Source organism: Mercenaria mercenaria, unplaced genomic scaffold, assembly GCF_021730395.1.
Source record: "Mercenaria mercenaria strain notata unplaced genomic scaffold, MADL_Memer_1 contig_2188, whole genome shotgun sequence".
Taxonomy (NCBI): domain Eukaryota; kingdom Metazoa; phylum Mollusca; class Bivalvia; order Venerida; family Veneridae; genus Mercenaria; species Mercenaria mercenaria.
In genome coordinates, this window is record NW_026460229.1 from 22,562 (window position 1) to 41,993 (window position 19,432).

The window sequence follows — 19,432 nt, forward strand, 5'->3', positions numbered from 1 at the left end:
TTGTACTTTTATTTGATATGTGAATTATACTTGTACGTAAAGTAATAAATAAGTTACAGCATAAAACAGGTTTTGTTGTAGAACTTTTTGTCGAGTATATATTGTGGGAAATTACAGATGAAATGGCCAGAGAACGTACGAAATTAAAAGTAGGCGTTTTGGAGGAGCATGCAACTAACCCCTATCACGCTGCATTCAGTCGTTTTTTTTCGTTATTTATAAAAATAAAATGTGAAATGAAACATGTAGGCTGGTGGTTGAAGTTTAGAAAATAAAAGAGTTTCAAGAGTTTCAAGAGTTTATTTTTTTTATAAACAATCAGAAGGTCATAAGACCCATGAGGCAATTTACATGATAATATGGCGTACAACTGCACATGAAGTGTTCAATATATAATAATATTTCCAAAATACGAAATAGCAATGGCTGATGAAGACAATAGCAGAAAGTTATATCAAAGCTAGCACTGTCATTAATAAAAATCAGCTCAACAGAAAATGTATAGTTTACCTTAGATCGTATTATAAATTGCACTTGTCATTACTAATGAAATCATACGTTTACATATATATCCCGTGCATAGTTATTCTTGCATTTTTATAGAGTATGACCATACTAAATATCAAAAATCAATAGCGAATCAAGTGATACAATTATTATACAAAGGGAGGGAATGAGCAGACCGAGACTTGAATTTCTGTTCCCTTGTACAACATAATATTCACTTTCATTGCCGGTATGAGCCATTTACATGGATTTATCATGCAGCTACTATGCAAAGTGCCTGATATCACTTGCCTGATATTTTTTGACCTGATATCAGAATTTAGCTCCTCCCACACTGACGGACTACTTTTTGACTGAAGCTGCTTATATCATTGAATTATAGGAACAATTTAATCAAATATGTTATTGCAAGTGTAGTGAAAAGTTTAATTACTGAAAATGTAATTCTTTGTTATAGGTTTAATCAGATATGTTTTCCAATACCAATTCTTTTAAAAAAGTAGCAAAGATATGCTTATCTCAATATCAAAAAATTAAATCATCCACCGTCTTCAAACACAACAAATCAACAATAAGACGATAAAATACAGCAAATATTTCAAGACAATTTCTTATTAAGGAAAAAAAACAACAACAAATACTGGTAAAAATGACAGACAGTGACTTCGATCTACAATGGGATGACCTGCTAGAAATTGAACTCCAAAATGCAACAGAAATTGATGCAAAAGTGTTTAAAGAAGAATTTTCATTTGACCCTGCTATTTTTGATCAATCATTTGAAGAAGATGGTGATGGCAACAATATAGTAACTTTAATGACTGATTCACAAATTTCTGAATATGCTGTAAACACAATGAAAATGTATGACAAAAATAAAGATGAAATTTTCACTGCTGTCCCTCATGTAGAAAGTAATGTAAATGAAACTGAAGCAATTTCTGAGCAAGAACAAATGGACACACAAGCTCTTGAGACATGTGATGACATTAAGCGTTTGGTCGATGTCGATTTAGAATCTGTAAAAGAGTTTAACACTAAAGAAAAAAACAAAAACACAATGAGAATAGTTGAGGGAAACATGAGGCGTCTTAACCAATACTTAAAACTAAAAAATGAAAGCAGGAAGATTCACGAAATCCCAATGTCTGAGCTCGATCAAATTCTTTCCATGTTTATCCTGGCTATCCGGAAGGAAGACGGAGAAGATTATCAACCATCCTCACGGCGACAATACATTTCAACATTTGATAGAGTACTCCAAGAGAATTATTATCCGTATACAATCGGAAAAGGGTCAAAGCAGGGCTTTCCTCTTCTCAGAGAAACCATGACAGTAAGATAATCACTTTTTTATAACTGCTGCACTATTTAAAAAAAGTTCACGTTTTTAAAGATATTCACTTCCATTTATCATAGAATTTGTATTTCCTTTCTTTAAAATGAATTCCTTTGCTTTTCTCGACAGAAATTTCATGCTTTTGTCGTCAATAGAGCATTTGCTAAGTACTGCATTTTGAATTTTTCCTTCACATGTGCACGTCGACAGTCTTTATAAGGTCGTTTTTTTTTTTTTAAACAGGACCACCGCTTTCCAGGATACTGAAAATAATGAAACATTTTCTTTTGAAAGTAAAATGAATGCAAGTTTAGTATAACTACTGCACAAACTTTTTCTTGAAAATATGTTATAATAAGGTATCGGAACGAAACACGATATATAATTGCAAATTGTGATAATCGGTCCATTTCCTTAAATTGAGTCTCATCCTGGTAAAACCACAATAAAATTTATAAAAATTGATTGCATGGGGCTTTTCCTAAATCTGTTTCATGAAAATTGAATGAATCGGTGCTTTTTAAAAAAAAATCAAAACTATAAAAAATAAGTAGTTTTTTTTATCTATATTCAGTCCAAATTCAAACGGCTTCAAAAATAAAGGCAAGGGAAACAAAGAAAATGCAGCGCAAACAATCTCAGATGAAGAAATAAACGTACTGTACGAAAAAGAACTCCTGGGAAGGCAGACACCACAAGCACTCATAAACACGCTCTGGCTGAATTTCACCATCCACTTTGGAATGAGAGGCGTACAAGAACATTATATGCTATGGTAAGTCCTTTCGAAATTACATCTTCCGTTGATCTGCAGCAGCTGAAAAAAAATACATCGGTCAATTATGTTAATATTTCATAGCAGATATTTATTAGTATCTTTTTCTTTTAAAACTCTTCTTTGAAATGTTAAATTTATTATATTTTGACGAACAAGATTTTTCTTTACAATTTTAATAGAACATCTATTATAAGCAATGTGTCCTTTAACTTTGTAGGATATAAAAACGAAAAATGAAATGAAAAAAAATCAATTTACTCCGGCAACTTTTCTCAAAATTGTGTTATTTCAACTTTCTTCCGCTGCATGAGGAGACATAAAAGTATGTTCAGACGCAGAAGGAAATGAGTACCTGGAACTCCAAGAACGACAAACCAAAACTCGGACTGGTGAGACGCTAGAAACAAGGAAGGTACCACCACGCCTTTGGGCGACCGATGACGAGCGTGACCCTGTCAGAACATACAATATGTATGCAGCAAGGAAGCCCCAGGGTTTCAGCGGTAATGGTGATCCATTTTACCTGGTACCTAGAACTACAGCTCCTAAGTCGGAATCAGATCAATGGTTCATGCGCCAGTGCATTGGCCAGAAAAAGCTGGCCACCTTGATGGAATCTATGACTGCCAAGGCCGGAATCGAATGCTGCTTAACAAACCACTCGGCCCGGAAACACCTGGTGCAAAAGCTACGTGATTGTGGTGCCAAGCAGACTGATATCATGCAAATATCAGGACACAAAAATGTGCAAAGCATCTTGAATTATTCTGAAATGTCCATTGAGAACCAAAGGAAATGTTCCAAAATATTGTCAAACACTGGTAACAGAAAGAATATTTAGAATGGTGTTTCATCTTCCTCTCCAATGGCTATAACCTCCACAACAGTTCAGCAAAACTGTAATCCTACTAGCAGCATTCCTTCTTGGAACACATGTTCAGCTCCCCACCCAGTCCGCAATGCCTGGTCCTATGAATTCCATGTTCTACGGTGCAACCGTTCACATACATGCTTTCAATATGTATGGCCTACCTCCAGCTCCAAATAATTGAGAAATATTTCCATGAATCAGACAGTTATTGTTGTTATTGTTCTTTTAACAGACGTTTTTTTTTTAATTTATTGGGGCACTTGCTGCTTCGGCAACACATGATAAATTGATGTGAATCCTTCCGCAATAAATTATAAATGTTGAATGAATTGGTATCTTCTGTTATTTTTAAGGAAAAAAAATACACAACTTATGAGATCAGCTCAATGCAAATGCGGGATTTCTTGCAGAACGACATTTTTGCATAGGATCGTTTTGGCCGTATTTACACGTTCACGGCGTACAACTGAAATTCACGCCGGGTAAAATTGCTTCAGACCGCTTCATCACCTCTTTGTCAATATGGCACTACGGAGAGTAACCATCATTTCTTTTTTGAATGTCACCGTTATAGTGACATCAGAGTCCGTCTTCTTGAGACTGCTTTCATCTTTTGTACTGTAACACTTCACACCTTACTGAATGGAGACAGGAATCTCAGCGATGATATTAACTTCCAGATATTTCAAGCAGTTCAAACCTATATCATGGAAAGTAGAAGATTTTCATGAGCACTTGATTATGTAATATAACTGGCTGCCACCATTTTACAATCCGAATGAATCTTTATACTTTAATGCATTCTCTTTCTTTCTCTGCTTATCTCACTTTAAACTTATACACTCTTAAGCCATGGGTGCTTGTTTCACTTTTGTACCCCTTTATTGATATTGTTCTTATATATAGTTCTTTGACTAAGCGCTAAGATTTATTATATTGCTTAAAGATAATATTTCAGACAAGATCATAAACACTGCCGTACTGTACCTACAACAATATGTTTCTGTAGGAGAAGACCTCTATAAGCTGTTGCTTTCGGCTCTGATCCTTTTTCAGGCATTATGTTATGTACCATGTATCATGAATTGTAAATATTGCAATTTTGTTTGAAATAAACTATGTTTAAACTAAACTAAACTAAATTTAGTGGTTTTTTTCGGTTACATGATAAATAGAATAACAGGTAACTGTCTTTTGATATCAATGTTATCAGGTCGAGGCTGATATGGGCTGGAAGGGGTTCGGTGCGGAAGGGGTTCGGTTCCCTCACCCCTTCCAGCCCATATCAGCCTCGACCTAATAACATTGATATCAAAAGACAGTAGCCTGTTATTCTCTATATATTATAGCATTTTTATACATCTATCTAATTACACATGAAATTAATATTTAGAGATACTTTTTTTTGCAAATTTTATAACAATGTAGTCTTTAGAACTGTGCTAGTGGGATACAGTAAACCCTGCTATAGCGGTCACCTGTATTAAGCAGCCACTTGGCTAAAGTAGCCAATCAACAAACTTCCCGTACTGATATGTTTTCCTAATTTCAACAGCCAAGTTGTGTCACTCCGTTTGCTGACTGCTTCAGACAGGTCTGGCTGTAGGCCAATCTCATTCGTCTTAAGTTTGTTAAAGAGAAAGAACACAGAAACTCTCTTCTTCCGAATGAAAAGTTTTAAGACGTTGTTTGTAATATATAGAAAATACCCTGCCATTATTGACTCTGATAAAGGATCTTTTTTGAAACTGGAAAGGGAGGTTCAAAGTTTGAATTTGGTATCCATAATGTGAGGCATAATTTCTTTGACACAGACGGTACGGATAAGTTTAAGCTATAAAAACATAAAGTGCACTATGCCTATACGTATATACTTAGTTAATAAGATAAATTAATTTATTAATACTTATTCAAAAATTCCGATAGGTTTCTGTGGGACCTGAAACGTCAATATATTTAGATTTCATATCGGGTGTGACGTCATTGGTGTCTTAGTTCCGTGTATGGCGTCGCGTTTAAAAGCTCTTTAACGGCGATTTTTATAATTTCACTCAGGCTTAATAACATATTTATATCATTTGTATAATAATTTTAAGTGTAGATGCGTATGTAATAAAAAAGATTATTAGATTTGCATCGAGAAATATGCACTCGTTCTTTCGCGGAATAATTTTTCCGCTGCAGAACTCATGCATATTTCTCGATACAAATCTCATAACCTATAAAATTTCTATTCGAATGATAAACCTGTACAATTTTGAACAATACTTTGTATGTATGTAACATAGAAATGGTAAGTTTAAAAATGTCATCATTGGGTTCAACACCTCTGGCCGAAAGAACTTAATTTTATTTTTAATCTAAAAGTTAATTTTGAAATTGGTTAGTTTAAAGCATTCTCATCCATCAGATGTTCGTCAAAATCCCGAGGAACCACGGTAGACCTCTGGTATGCGAGAATGGTTTAAAGGCGCTCGCTACAGTTTTTCTGGACGGGTCGATATTTACCTCAACACCAATTTGGTTGTGTTTCTAGGTAACAGGGTAAACTTCGAATTTTGGCCCCCGTCAATATTTGTTCCGTCAATATTTGTTATAAATAGAACTTCGTGATTCTGTTAATTAAGGTGAGAGATAATGATTATTAATTCTTTAGAAAATTTACACAGCCGATACATGTAGAATTCTGATGTCAGTTGGAAAACTAACTGCTGGTAGCTTTGTATAATCAATGAGACACCTTTTCGTTATTTTGTGAAAACACGAGCTGGATGGGCCCCTTATTCCGTTTATGTCCTGACGTTCAGTAAGGACCATTAAATTGAGAAATGCAATAAAATTGGACATTGTTCTTGCAGCGGGATCATTGTAGGCTGTTCAAAAGGGACACAATTGATGATTTTGGCATGCTATTTTTCATGGATGGTGTAAACCTTTCGTTTTGAGAACTTTCTTTATTCTTGTATGAGAATCTTGCCATTAATTAAAAGCACAAAACATGCACGCAATTTATAAAATGGCCATCCTAATTCTGTTCATAGGGGAAGTGCAGTATTGCGACTCGCTACATGTAAGACCGTCCGTGCCCAAAAGTTTCGCATCTAAATGTACCCTGCTACCTTCTAATCGATGTAACTCACTGCAGAGTCGGAGCAGTCTTCTGCGCATGCCCGGAAGTGATTGTCTAATGTCGCGTACGGCAAAAATTCGCAAATTATTGTATGTTCGCATGCCTTTAATGTATAATATGTACAATATACTGACTAAAGGTTAGTGTAAGTATCACCATGGTTACAAAATGTATACATTTAAAGTACTTTAAGTTCAAATTGCTTCAGTTCGACATATACTGGAGTCTGTAATTTATACCGGCGCTCCAACTCTGCATTGAGTCATAGCTGTTTCTAATCCCGTACCGTACCCATACCGTACATCCGTACCCGTAAACTATAGGTTTTGTTCGAAAAAAGGCGGAAACTTTCATCGTTCTATGACATTAAAATGCTTCAAAAACACCTTAAAATCCGCTTATTAACAAATCTGCCGTTTGATAATTTGATATACCTCTAAGTCATTTGCTCAAACACTGAAAGAATATTTCGTACCAACCTGCGTTGTATAAATGCTCGCCACACCCCACCTCGTTGAAATTTGATTTAAGCGAAATCTAATATGGTGACCTATCAATTTTCTTTTTGTTTTAGATTAGGTAGACATAACCAAAGCTATGTGCAGAGTTTGATTAAATTCTATTACGTGAAACTCGATAACATAGCAGAAGCACCAACTTAAAATTGACAAAAATATGCAAAAAAATAGCCCTTGGGTTTGCTGAGCAAGTATTCCTTTCTTTATAAAATCATTTTCTTTTGATTTCCCTGAGCATGTTTCAAATAGATATCTTGTTTTCCGTTATAAATATGCTTAGATATCAATTTTATGCTGATTATTGTACTTTACTGACATATTTTAGGATTATAGAAATTTTGAAAAATGTTAAAAATAGCACCATATCCATGGGCAAATTAAATTGAAACAAAGCCGGTGACCTAGTATTTTTATTTCATTTTTTTCAATACATCATAACATGATCTTTTAATACAATACCTTTCATCAAAATCTATTATTGAGAAAAAAATTACGAAACTGTAGCGGGCGTCCTTAAGTCTATGATATCCATCGGAGAATGTTGACGGAAAACTTATTTCACTACTCTTCGTGGTATAATAGTGGTTAATCGCGTCTCCCATTGGTATTAGACGCTTCTGATATCATATAAATATGAAAAGCTAAAATTTCATAACTTTTACATCCTATTTATAATGTTCGTATGCGATTATCAAGAGTTTTCCCCCTACTTTATTTCAAAAACGAAATGTTACTTCAACTTATTTTGTTATCACCAAGAACCGAGATTCAAGCAACTAAAGAAGTAAAAAGAATTAGTTTGTGGTGTATATAACGCAGTCTGCATTTTAAAAGCTATTTCATAGGATATTTAAGATACCTTTTACATTTAGCTGTGTTTAGATTACGATGCAAGTGTGCGCATGTGATTACATGAATTGTAAAATTTAGATCAAGTAAGTATTTCTTGGACCACAAAACTTGATTAAAGATTATATCTGGTAAATATTTTAAAGATTACTTAAAGATTTATTTGCTGACGTATCTTAATCTTGAAATAATATCAGAATATGTTAACCTGGCATACATTTATTGCAATAGTGGTAAAAAAATGTTTGTTGATTAATTACAATGATATAACACCAGTATGATATCGTCTGCCATTTGATAGGTTATATTGCATGGTAAAATAAAAATGCACGTCTTCAGTAGCTGTTATCATATGATCAACAATTGTGAAGTATTGACTAAGCTGTAGGAGGCCTAATTTTGTTAACAAAATCTACATTAGGCAGATCTCAAGCCCATATTCAAGAACATATACTTTGACCGTATCCAAGAGTTTCAAATATGTGTATGCAACAGAAATGCTTTATCACCCACTTTACTAATAACCTTCATAAAAAGTGGAACATGTTTACTGAAATTTGATACTTCTTCAAACATGTCCTCGTAACAGGAGACCGAAACAGATAAAATCAATGACTTTTGTAACCGTTTCTTCCTGGGGATGGAGAGCAGTGGGGTGTGGTAGCCTTTAGTGTTTTAAACAGACTCGTGTATATGGTATTTAAGACCAAATATAACAACTACGATGTGTGTATGAAGTAATCCTGAACTGATCTCTAAATATAAATTAAAAAAATATATATATTAGGTGCATAACATTTTTTATGTAACAATTCTTACGCAAAGATAATACGTCACGGAAATAGCGGCATGTGATGGAATTCTATACTGGTACTTTTTAACATTAAAAGGTTGAGATAATTCAAATAAAGGATTTTCACTATATTCTGTCGTGTTTTTTTTAAATTTATTTTTGTAAATGTTAACAATTTAATGTGCATCGATACATTAGTTTTCATGTATTATCATTAACTTGCGCGATAAATCATTTCGCTTGTAACGTTGAATGAAATCATTACTAGTTGTAAAGGCCCCTTTTGATTAAATTCTACTTAAGTAGGTTAAAGGTGAGTTTGTCTTGATCACGAGAATCAGAAAATCCATTTAAGGATAACATGGTGTAATAGAAATATTTCATATCTTGTAACTGCATGGTAATATTTAAATGAAATTTGGTCACTTTAAAGACATTCAAAATTAAAAACGTTTCACCGAGAGATTTTCCGAATGTTATCATTTTTAGGGGAGATAATCGGTATTGAAGTTAACATTGATGCCTATGGGAAATATATAATTTCTTTGATTATGAGAATCTGAGCTTGAGTTTCGAGAAAACTTTGCGGTAGAAAGCTGCATTATATGATTCTGATACAAATATCAAAAAGAAATCTAAAGTTCCCCGTAGGGCAAATAAGAAAATTATTTTTTTCTAGTTTTCAGGGGAGATAACTCATGAAAAACCAAAATTATCACCGGAGGTAATCTAAAGGAAATTTTTGGGAACTTCTGTCACTATATAACTTGTCAATATGCACCTTATTTCTATCCTTTGAGATTTTCAAAGCTTACATTATCAAGTTGTGTGTACGCTTTTGGTGAAATTGAGGCCTATTACGGGCAGTCATCCTTAATTACGCATTTTATATCTGGAGTATGAGTAGAGTAATGTAATTCAGCACAAAGGGTAAAGGGGTGTTGATTTTGTCGCATTCTCATATATCAAATATAATATAAATATTAAAATCTGAGCCCTACACAGAAATTATTTCGCTAATGTAGCAGAGTTTTAAAGGCTATTTTGATTAAATTTTACTACAAAAAATAAAACTGTACAGTTTATCCTAAAAGGAGGAGATACATGAAAAAATACTCAATTGCGCGATCTTGTGATTGGGGGGAGGGGGGGGGGGGGGGGGGGGGGGCGGGGGCGGGTAGGGGTAGTGTAACGTAATATTACGCGAAAATGAATTCGGTGACCCAATAATTTTATTCCTTGAATCGACAGAAAATAAAGTTTTCATGATCATATTAGTTGTTTTTTCAAATTCTATCGTTTGGATTTTAAATGAGACAAGATTAACGCAAACTATTTATTTAAAACTTAACGTCATATTTGTCGCTCTGACGTCACTTTAAATATCGACTTCAACGTTAAAATGATCTCCACAATTTTTACACCATTTGAAAGACATTTTTAAATGAAATTATGATGAGAAACAAGCAAATCGATACTTGTTGACTGAACAGAACGATTTAAGAAAACAGGCTGACGGACGTGAAATCATGGTTCATCAAAAATTGACGTCAATGGTCGTGTTTGAAGGTTTGTAGAGAAAAAAGTTACAGAAATATCAAAAAAGTAAAATACGCATTCTATGAGGAATATACTGAATTTTATATGAAACAAAATTTCGAAACGGAACCGAAGAACTTCAAATTAGGCGCATTCCACCTTAACCTAACCGGTGTTCCTGGATTCTGCACCAGTACAAACCTGTTCTCCCCAAGTAACTTCCAACTTTCCTACATGAATCACACGTGTTTTTTATCAAATCATGACGGAGAACATGGACCTCGCCCGTGGATCGAACTCACGATCTCGGGTTCCGTAGATCTGTGCGCTCTCTCTCTGCTGAGCTAAGCGGGCTCTTACTGACTGTTACAATGTCAATTATGCAGGTGCTTCTATAATGTAAACTGTTTCGGATACATCACAGACTTCCAACAGCCCACTTCACCAAAGTAAAAGTCGTTAACTGGAGTCTTAGGCATTACAAATATGGCATGAAGTTCTTTTTGTTAATACCAGTATATTGTTCAAAAATGCCATAACATAGGTAAAAAAGTTAATCTCTATGGAGTGAACATTGTTTTAAAATTATGCGAACATAAAACTGCTGGTTCTACTAATTGTGTTCTGAAATAAGTATAGATTAGGGTTTCCTGATTGTTCATTTCTAAATTAACTGCTTTAAAAGAAATAACAGAAAACCCATTAGAGGGCAATTATTTTAACAGGTTGCGTCACTTTAAGTTAAAATAGAGTTTAAAATCCGTCTACTAACCATTTTTCTATTATTAATCAGCCGCACAATCCAAGATAAAACACTTGTTTTCTGAGAGAAATCTTAACATTTATTTTTTCAAAGAAGAATTTTTCGATGAGGACATTCTGATGAAATACAAATCAATTTGGCATAGCCTAAATACTGTAAAATCATTTAAATTCGCTGGCATGAAATTTCGCGCAAATGTGAAAAAGGACTTTTTCGCGCGGGCTTTAATTCGCGAGTTTCAATTTGAGAAATGAAAAAATACGGAATAGGCCGAAAATCAGTCCTAGCGCGAAATACGCGAAAATTCATCCTACGCGAATAAAAATCATTTTACAGTAAACACTAAAACATACACGAATTTGAACTGCCACAATTGTCTGTCACCGGGTTTATCTATCTAAAGCACATGAATGCTTTGAACTTTGAACCACTTCTTTTCAAGCTCATTTTTCGCACATCCAGCCAAATATATCAACATGAGATACCAATTTATATGCGTTTTGTTGTGCCTTGGAGTTTCTGGTTTGTTCTTTCTTGTTTTTTATTTATCAATTGTAAATAAATATGAAAAATATTTATATTGTGGTTACATATGGGAAAATTAGACCCATCGATTTTTCGCACGAGTGAAAATATTTTATATAGCGCAAAGAAGGAGCCTTTACTTTATTTAAATTTATGGAAAAAGTATTATGGGTATTTTAGCTTTGCAAACGATATGACAATTCAATGCATTGTCTTTCTTATGAATATTTTATTTTGAAAATTGATTTAAAAGAAAATTGTCATCTTTAGTATACTTTGTCTGTCTATCTACAATTAGAAACATAATTAAATATGGAAAATTTGCTGAAATTTCTCCTGTTTATCAAAGAATAAATAGATTCTTATTTGCCCTTGAAGACCTTTGCAAACGACTTAGTAATTTATATTCATGTAGCTATTGCTTAATATTAATTTCAGTTTTCTAGGTGAAGAAATAAATGGTCGTTTTTAAGCATTTTGCAGATGAGTATAGGCTTTTTTGTCGTTTCCGGAAAGACTCGAACATTCTCGTATATTTCCGTTAATTACGGAATTTAAGCTCCTTAACGGTAAAGACTGATTTCTTCTCACCCGCTAAATAGCACACATGTACGGATTTATAAATTAGTGGACGCTCCATAAATCGATTTTGTTTACAGCCAATAGTCAATTTTAAACAAAAATACAAAATTTAAAAAAGAAGAATTTCGAGTTTGCATCGAATTTGAATCTTGCTCGAATCTCGAAATTGTAATATTTAGTGTTTTATTCGAGCCAGCATTGAACACCGAGTCTGTCGAAAATGGAAATCTTAAGGAACTGATTTCGAGCTTGAATTAAATTTCGAGCGTGTAAGAAGAAAAAAAAAAGACTTAAAAGTTTCAAAACGTTGAAATTTGAGGAGGCATATTTTGGGCAAGTTGGAAGTAGAAGATCAAAATTCAAATTTTCGAAGGATGACGTTGAATTTCGCTTACATTGAATTTCACACAAACTCGGAAATCGGAATATAAAGAAAAAGAAATTGTCGAATTTCGAGGCAGATTTGAAATAAGAGCCAGCAGGAAGATCGAAATTCAAATATTTTGAGGGGAGCAGTATTCTAATGAATACTCAACCCAGGGTCGTGTCTCGAGCCCCTCTGGGGTCACGACTTTGACTTCTCATATGACACCAGTACTGGTTTTTCCAGGAAGCGAACTTAAAAGTGATTACAATAAGCTTTCATCACGATCGAGCTAAAACAAATTAGTATGAAATAAACTAAATATTTTGAGCTAGCATGAATTTCTAGTCAATCGGCATTTGAAAAAATACGATCTTTAAACTGGCTCTTAATTCAATACCTGCTCGATATTCGGGCTAAAAATTTGACTTGTCCGACATGCAGTGCTAGATTTTCGAAACGTCGAGCCCGCTCGCAAATAAAATTAATGCTAGATCGAAATCCAGCTGTTTCAAAAGTCAGTTTCAAATTCAATCACAGTTTTAAGATCGATTGCTTTGAAAATTCGAGAAGGCTTGATTTATAATACGGGAATAATCTATTTAGATTTTTAAAAACTTGAATTTCGATATATCCGATCTTGCTCGATTTTTACTTTTTGTATTATGATCTTGAGCAGATCGCAGTTTCAGAATAATACTGAAATTCAGCTTTTCAAAATTTGAAGTACGATTTTCAACATTTCTTGACACTTATTACTTGCTCCATATTTGACTTTTTCCATTCAATATCAGTCTTTGAACAGACCGTTCATTAAGTACAAGATCAAAATTTGGCTTTTTAGAATTTTATGAATTTTGATCATTGAGCCCGAAATCAAAAGCTATTTTGATATTTGACGTTCTTCGATCTTCAGGTGTAGTTTAGGAGTCAGTAAGAAGTTAAATTTCGGTCTTCGGCCTGCGGCATAAGATTCTAAGCTAGTTATACACCGCTCACGACAGCGTATGATTACATTGCTAATAAAGACAACAATATATGGTAATCATTTTATTACAAAAACTACCATGTTATATTTTGTCAAATATGTCTATGTAACAAAAAGTTTGCAAAGCTAGACTTCATATAAAACTCGTCTGAAAATGTATCATAAGATTGTGTGGTTTGTAAAACGCATGGTTTGTAATATTCAGTAATATTCGGTAACATTCATTCATTAGGCATTGATATTATCATGCATTAAGGATATCATTATGCAATGCATTGTAAACCTTCTCCGCACATTAACTTCATTTGCATATAGATTTATTTGATGTACACTGTCTTGCCATATATCATGTATTGTATATCCTCATGGGCCATTTGGCCTAATGGAATATTGAAAATAAATTATCAAACTATCATATCATAATAATAAATGTGCAGTTATTTGATTACACAAACATCTATTTAAAACCTTATCATGATCATCAAACAAAGTATTATAAAAGCGAGCTTCCGTCTGATTGTAAGATAATAGAAATTATTTTTGCAAGTGTTTGTTCGGTTTTATAATAATGTGTTTGTTGAGAATACCGTTATAAATGGTATCCTGATTAATCCACCAAATACCATTTAGGTTTTGTATTTTCTTATTTATCTTTGCAATCACTGTAAATTACGTACAATCCATATGATCAAAAGTATTAATGTATCTGTACATTGGCGAAGAAGGGTTAGACATTGGCCTAAGGTACGGAATAGGCCGAAAACTACCGAACAGTCTCGACAGCAGATTTACCTGGCCAAACTTGTTATCGGCTTTTGTGGTGATTTTCACGATGGGTCTAATTTTCCCATATGAGTAAAACAAAACAGCAAGTGGTACATAATATTTGATTACGAACAGTTCATCATCTAAATAGTTCATATGGATCTTACAGAAGTTCGATGGATGTACATTCTAGCATAAAACTGCTGTTTTCATCGTTTTCAGCCAAAGAGTAAACGTGTTTCAACAGAGATCCTAGCGCTCTGTTGACACGGCTTTACACATATGCACTTTTCGTAGCAAAACGTAAACATAAAACGGCTCCATGACGGATAATTCAAATAGAAAGGACGTCACACTGACTTTCACGCATATTTCATAAAGATTTAGTGACGTTGATGATATTCATATTTTACATTTTAACACGTTTTATGGTGGAATAGCGTGAACGCATGTTCGTTCAATATTATAACGTCTGCAGAATCCCTCAGGATACCTTGGTACTCCCGGCTTGGGCACCAACCGATTCTCGGGAATTGCAGACGTTCTAACACTAAAAACATGCGATATTGTTACAATAAACGTAAGAAAAAATGAGTAGATGCAACTTTGTAAATTTCTATTCATATAAGCATATGAGGACTATGGAAAATATCAAGAAGACGGAGATTATGCAGAAAAAGTTTGTAAAATTGATGTGTCAAGTAATGAAGTTAACAACGAATATTGCGAACATGGTTGTTGTGGTGATTACACTCATCGTGACAGGAGATGTTGCGATTCCGGAGAAAATCAAAATACAGAAAAGTAAACCGTTTTACTTCTATTGCAGATGTTTTATTTCATTACTCTCTGAAAAAGAAAAAGAAATGTCATTTCTTGACGAATACTCATTAGAAATATGCACGTCGTTTTGAGAGACAAAATCAGTTTTCAACGCAAGGATTTTTTTCTATTATCTAATTTATTAATTTTCTAAAGCAAAACAACCAGAACAGTATTTCACGTTTTTCGTTTCCTTGTTGCATTAAACTGAATTTCGACTCCATGTTCATATTTGATCGTCCAACCCTTTCTAAAAATTCCCTTATATGTATTCAAAAGAAATGCTGGGACGACTTAAACAGTCTACTTTCACTGGTATAAAGAAATCCTGATATTATTTCCGTTTTTTGTTTTCCTTTCATCATATCATGCCAAAAGAGGTGCTTTTAAATGTGCTCCTTAGTTCTACTTTTCCTATGCTAGCATGAATGTTCTAAAATGCTTTCGTTTATGTATCTTTAATAATATTCACATGTATTCCAATATTTCGGTTGGACATAAAGTCTATAATGTGAAGTTTTACGATTTAATACATGTTTCTTTATTTGCATTTATTAGGAATGTAAACGCAAGTGTTGGAGAATATCAAGAAGATGAAGACTATGCAGAAAATGTTTGTAAAATCGATGTGTCAAGTAATGAAGTTGACAACAAATATTGCGAACATGGTTGTTGCGGTGATTACACTCATCGTGACAGGAGATGTTGCGATTCCGGAAGAAATCAAAATACAGAAAAGTAAACCGTTTTATTTTTATTGCAGATGTTTCATTTCATTACTTTCTAAAAAGACAAAGCAAAGTCATTTCTTGACGAATAATATTTTATTAGAAATATATATATGTCGTTTTGAGAGACAAAATCTGTTTCCAACGCAAAGATTTTATTACTATCTAATATATCAATTTCTAAAGCAAAACAATTAGAACAGTATTTCACGTTTTTGTTTCCTTGTTGCATTGAGCTGAATTTCGACTCCATGCTCATGCCCTCTAATTCTCTTTTACACTTTCTACAAATCTCTGTAAGTGTATAAAAAAAGCCAGGAACTACTTAAACAGTCCGATTCTATTGGTATAAAGAGATCTTGATATTGATTTCGTTCTGTTTTCATCATATCATATTATTCTTTTAAATATACTCCTTCGTTCTGCTTTTCCTATGCTAGCATACATGTTCTAAAATGCTTAAGTTTGAGTACATGTGTACTTGCGCATTAATAACATTCACATGTATTCCAGTTAATCGGTTGGACATAAAGTCTATAATGTAGTTTTTACAGCTTACTACATGTTTATTTATTTGTAATTATTAGGAGTGTAAACGTGAGTCTTGGAGTATATCTTGGAGGTGGTTTTGGAGGGCTCGGCGTGTTTATTGTTTTGATAGTCGTCTGTTGTTGCTGTGTGAAAAAGGTCAGAATATTTATAGCTTACGTGTAATAATCCTTAATTTACATCAATATAATTCACGTGCATTATTTCCCAAAATATCCCAACTGTATGTCGAACGAATCAGACAGTCGGGCGTCAGTTAACACTACCATACTATGAGTATATTGGTCACGTTCTGGATGAGTTATTCTTTATATCATATAACGTCATTTTATTTTTCAGATCTGCAAGTGACTGGCTCTCTAATCGACTGGATGCCTCGTGTTTACACAAAAAGTTTGATATTGACAATGAACATATGAACATATCGGAACCTTTAACATATATTATTTTGGCATTATTTGCATGTGACCATGGTTAAGATTTTTGGCTTGCATGAAAATGACTGAAAATATGTCGTAAAGCATTACACTTGAACGCATTCATTAAACATGTCAGATATATAAATTGTATTGTATGATACAGTAAAATATATTATTAAGAAGATACAATGTAATACTACATGTTTTGTGGCGGTATAATATAAATAAATGAATGGATGATTAACTCAGTAATAGTCTCTATTATATATTCGCTTTACTTAAATTCATCAACAATTACACTTGTGGACTTTCCAAACTAGACCCATAACATCTTTATGAACTTAAGGTGCCGCCACAATCACAATTTAATAGCAGTTCATATTTTCAGGCCGAGTATTTTTCTCTTGAATATTGCACTAAAGTCAATAATTTTGTCATAAATTATGTCCTGAATATCTATTTGAACATATGCACGTAAAAGGGTTTGCATTTCATTACCTGTATTATGATTTTATTAGATATTTTTCTCTGGCTAAAATGACAAAATTTTGCAATTTTACATTTAGTCAAATTCAATATATATTCAATCATGTAAAAAAATAAATTGCAACCAATTGTAAAGCAGACCGTAAAGAACACAGTCTTAGAGAATTTATTTTGAAATTTTTCCTGGTTACTGAATTATACACAAAAATCCAAACACCAAGAATATATCCAATTTGTAAATCTGTTCACACACAATATACAGTTACATAATAACAGGCGATATTATAGGTTGACTGTACAATGAAAAAATATCTTACCTTTCAATATAAATAGATAGCGTTAGAGTAGTGTTGCATTCAACAATGGATGTGTACTGGTTTACCTAGCTAGCTGTGGTCAGTAATGCATGTACAAACAACGTTTTAAATTAAATTTGCACGGAGTTGTAATTTTGTGTCAAATGCAACAAACAGGAATAATTTTGACAAACATTCCATAAGATTTTGCAGTATACATATTGTACTTCAAAAAGAATTAAATTTTGTCTTTTGTAAATACGTGTTTAATGTAGTTTGAATGCGCGTAAGATTTCAATATTTTAGGGTAAGCTTTCGGTCTAAATGAAACTCAAACATTTCCCAAGCGGCATATGTACTATAAGTCATCATGTGTTTCCATGTTGATGATAATTTGACCAACTAATGTTTGTTTTGGGTTTAACGCCGTTTTTCAACAGTATTTCAGTCATGTAACGGCGGCGGTTAACCTAACCGGTGTTCCTGGATTCTGTACCAGTACAAACCTGTTCTCCGCAAGTAACTTCCAACTTCTCCACATGAATCAGAAGTGGAGGACTAATGATTTCAGACATAATGTCGTTTATAAAATAGTCACGGAGAACATACGCCCCGCCCGCGGATCGAACTCGCGACCCCGCGATCCGTAGACCAACGCTCTTACCTACTGAGCTAAGCGGGCGGGCTCCAACTGATAAGACTTTACTTTAGTGCAATTTTAAACAGAAATATACTCTGCCTGAAGATATGAACTGCTATTGAATTGTGATTGTGGCGGCACCTTAACCAATTTTGTTTTACACAGATTAATTAATTGATAAATCTATGGTCAATGTTGGTCCGGTCTTTGGGATTTTACGAAAAAGAAAGAACTAATGGTTAATGTAGTTACCAAACCTTCGTGCAAAAACGAAAGAAAAACTCACTTCTGGAGAAGTATGGAACTATTCTATTTTGCAATAGTATTAGATAACTTGATAACAGAATATTCCTAAACAGTTTTCTTTAAGAAAAGTATTTAAGAAGTTTATTGAAATGGTAACGTAACTTTTGTAAAGTATGTTATTTACTGATTCCTTATTCAGGTAAGTGATTACCTTATTTGTTCATATGATGTAGTTAAATAATCGACGGTTTATTGGTCCCAGTATGTTTTATCATGTTATTTAGTTTAAGTAATATCTTGTTCCCCGAAGTGTTCGTTATAGCATTTTAGCTAAAATACCTAGTGTAGAATAAAATATATACCTTCAAAGTAACAAGATACTATTCTAGAAAACACTGAGAGATTTTAACACCAGATAAAAACTGTTTCTGCTACATTTAATATAATTTTAAAATAAGAAAATGTTACTCTTTGGCAAAATTGTATCATTTTGTATCATTCTTATTAATATATGAATATGCTTATAAATCTATTACTATAAAAAGTACTCTTAGTACAAGGTCAATGTCTCAGCTCTATTTTTATACTATTTTATTGTTTTATCACAAAAACTGACCAAGATATGATGGATTTTCGTCTATATGGTTGTCATTTCCAAAAATGAATGGTTGCCATGGAAACAGTTTAATCAAAATAGTTCAAAAAGGTTTTTATGGTAACATTTTTATTTTGAAAGATTTGGCCCTGCCATACAATTTGGTACCTGTGAAAAAAGTCGTGAGAGGGATGCATAGTAGACGTTGCTGGCCCCGGCCTAATATGATATAACATTATTTTGATTGCATATATTATGCAAAAACTAAAAATGTGTGCTTTATTGTGAAAATGGCAATACCAGTTTTGCAACTTGAACCTGGAATGTTAGGTCGCCTTCA

At 33.4% G+C, this 19,432-nt stretch overlaps 1 protein-coding gene across 1 annotated transcript; it reads left to right on the forward strand.

Annotated features, from left to right (window-relative positions):
• Positions 1 to 11,506: 11,506 nt before the first annotated feature.
• Positions 11,507 to 17,081, forward strand: LOC128552235 (uncharacterized). Its single transcript, XM_053533267.1, has 5 exons — positions 11,507 to 11,609; positions 14,941 to 15,115; positions 15,692 to 15,871; positions 16,449 to 16,548; positions 16,750 to 17,081. Exons 1-5 carry the CDS (start codon positions 11,564 to 11,566, stop codon positions 16,759 to 16,761), a joined length of 513 nt encoding a protein of 170 aa, XP_053389242.1. The 5' UTR covers positions 11,507 to 11,563; the 3' UTR covers positions 16,762 to 17,081.
• Positions 17,082 to 19,432: the final 2,351 nt, after the last annotated feature.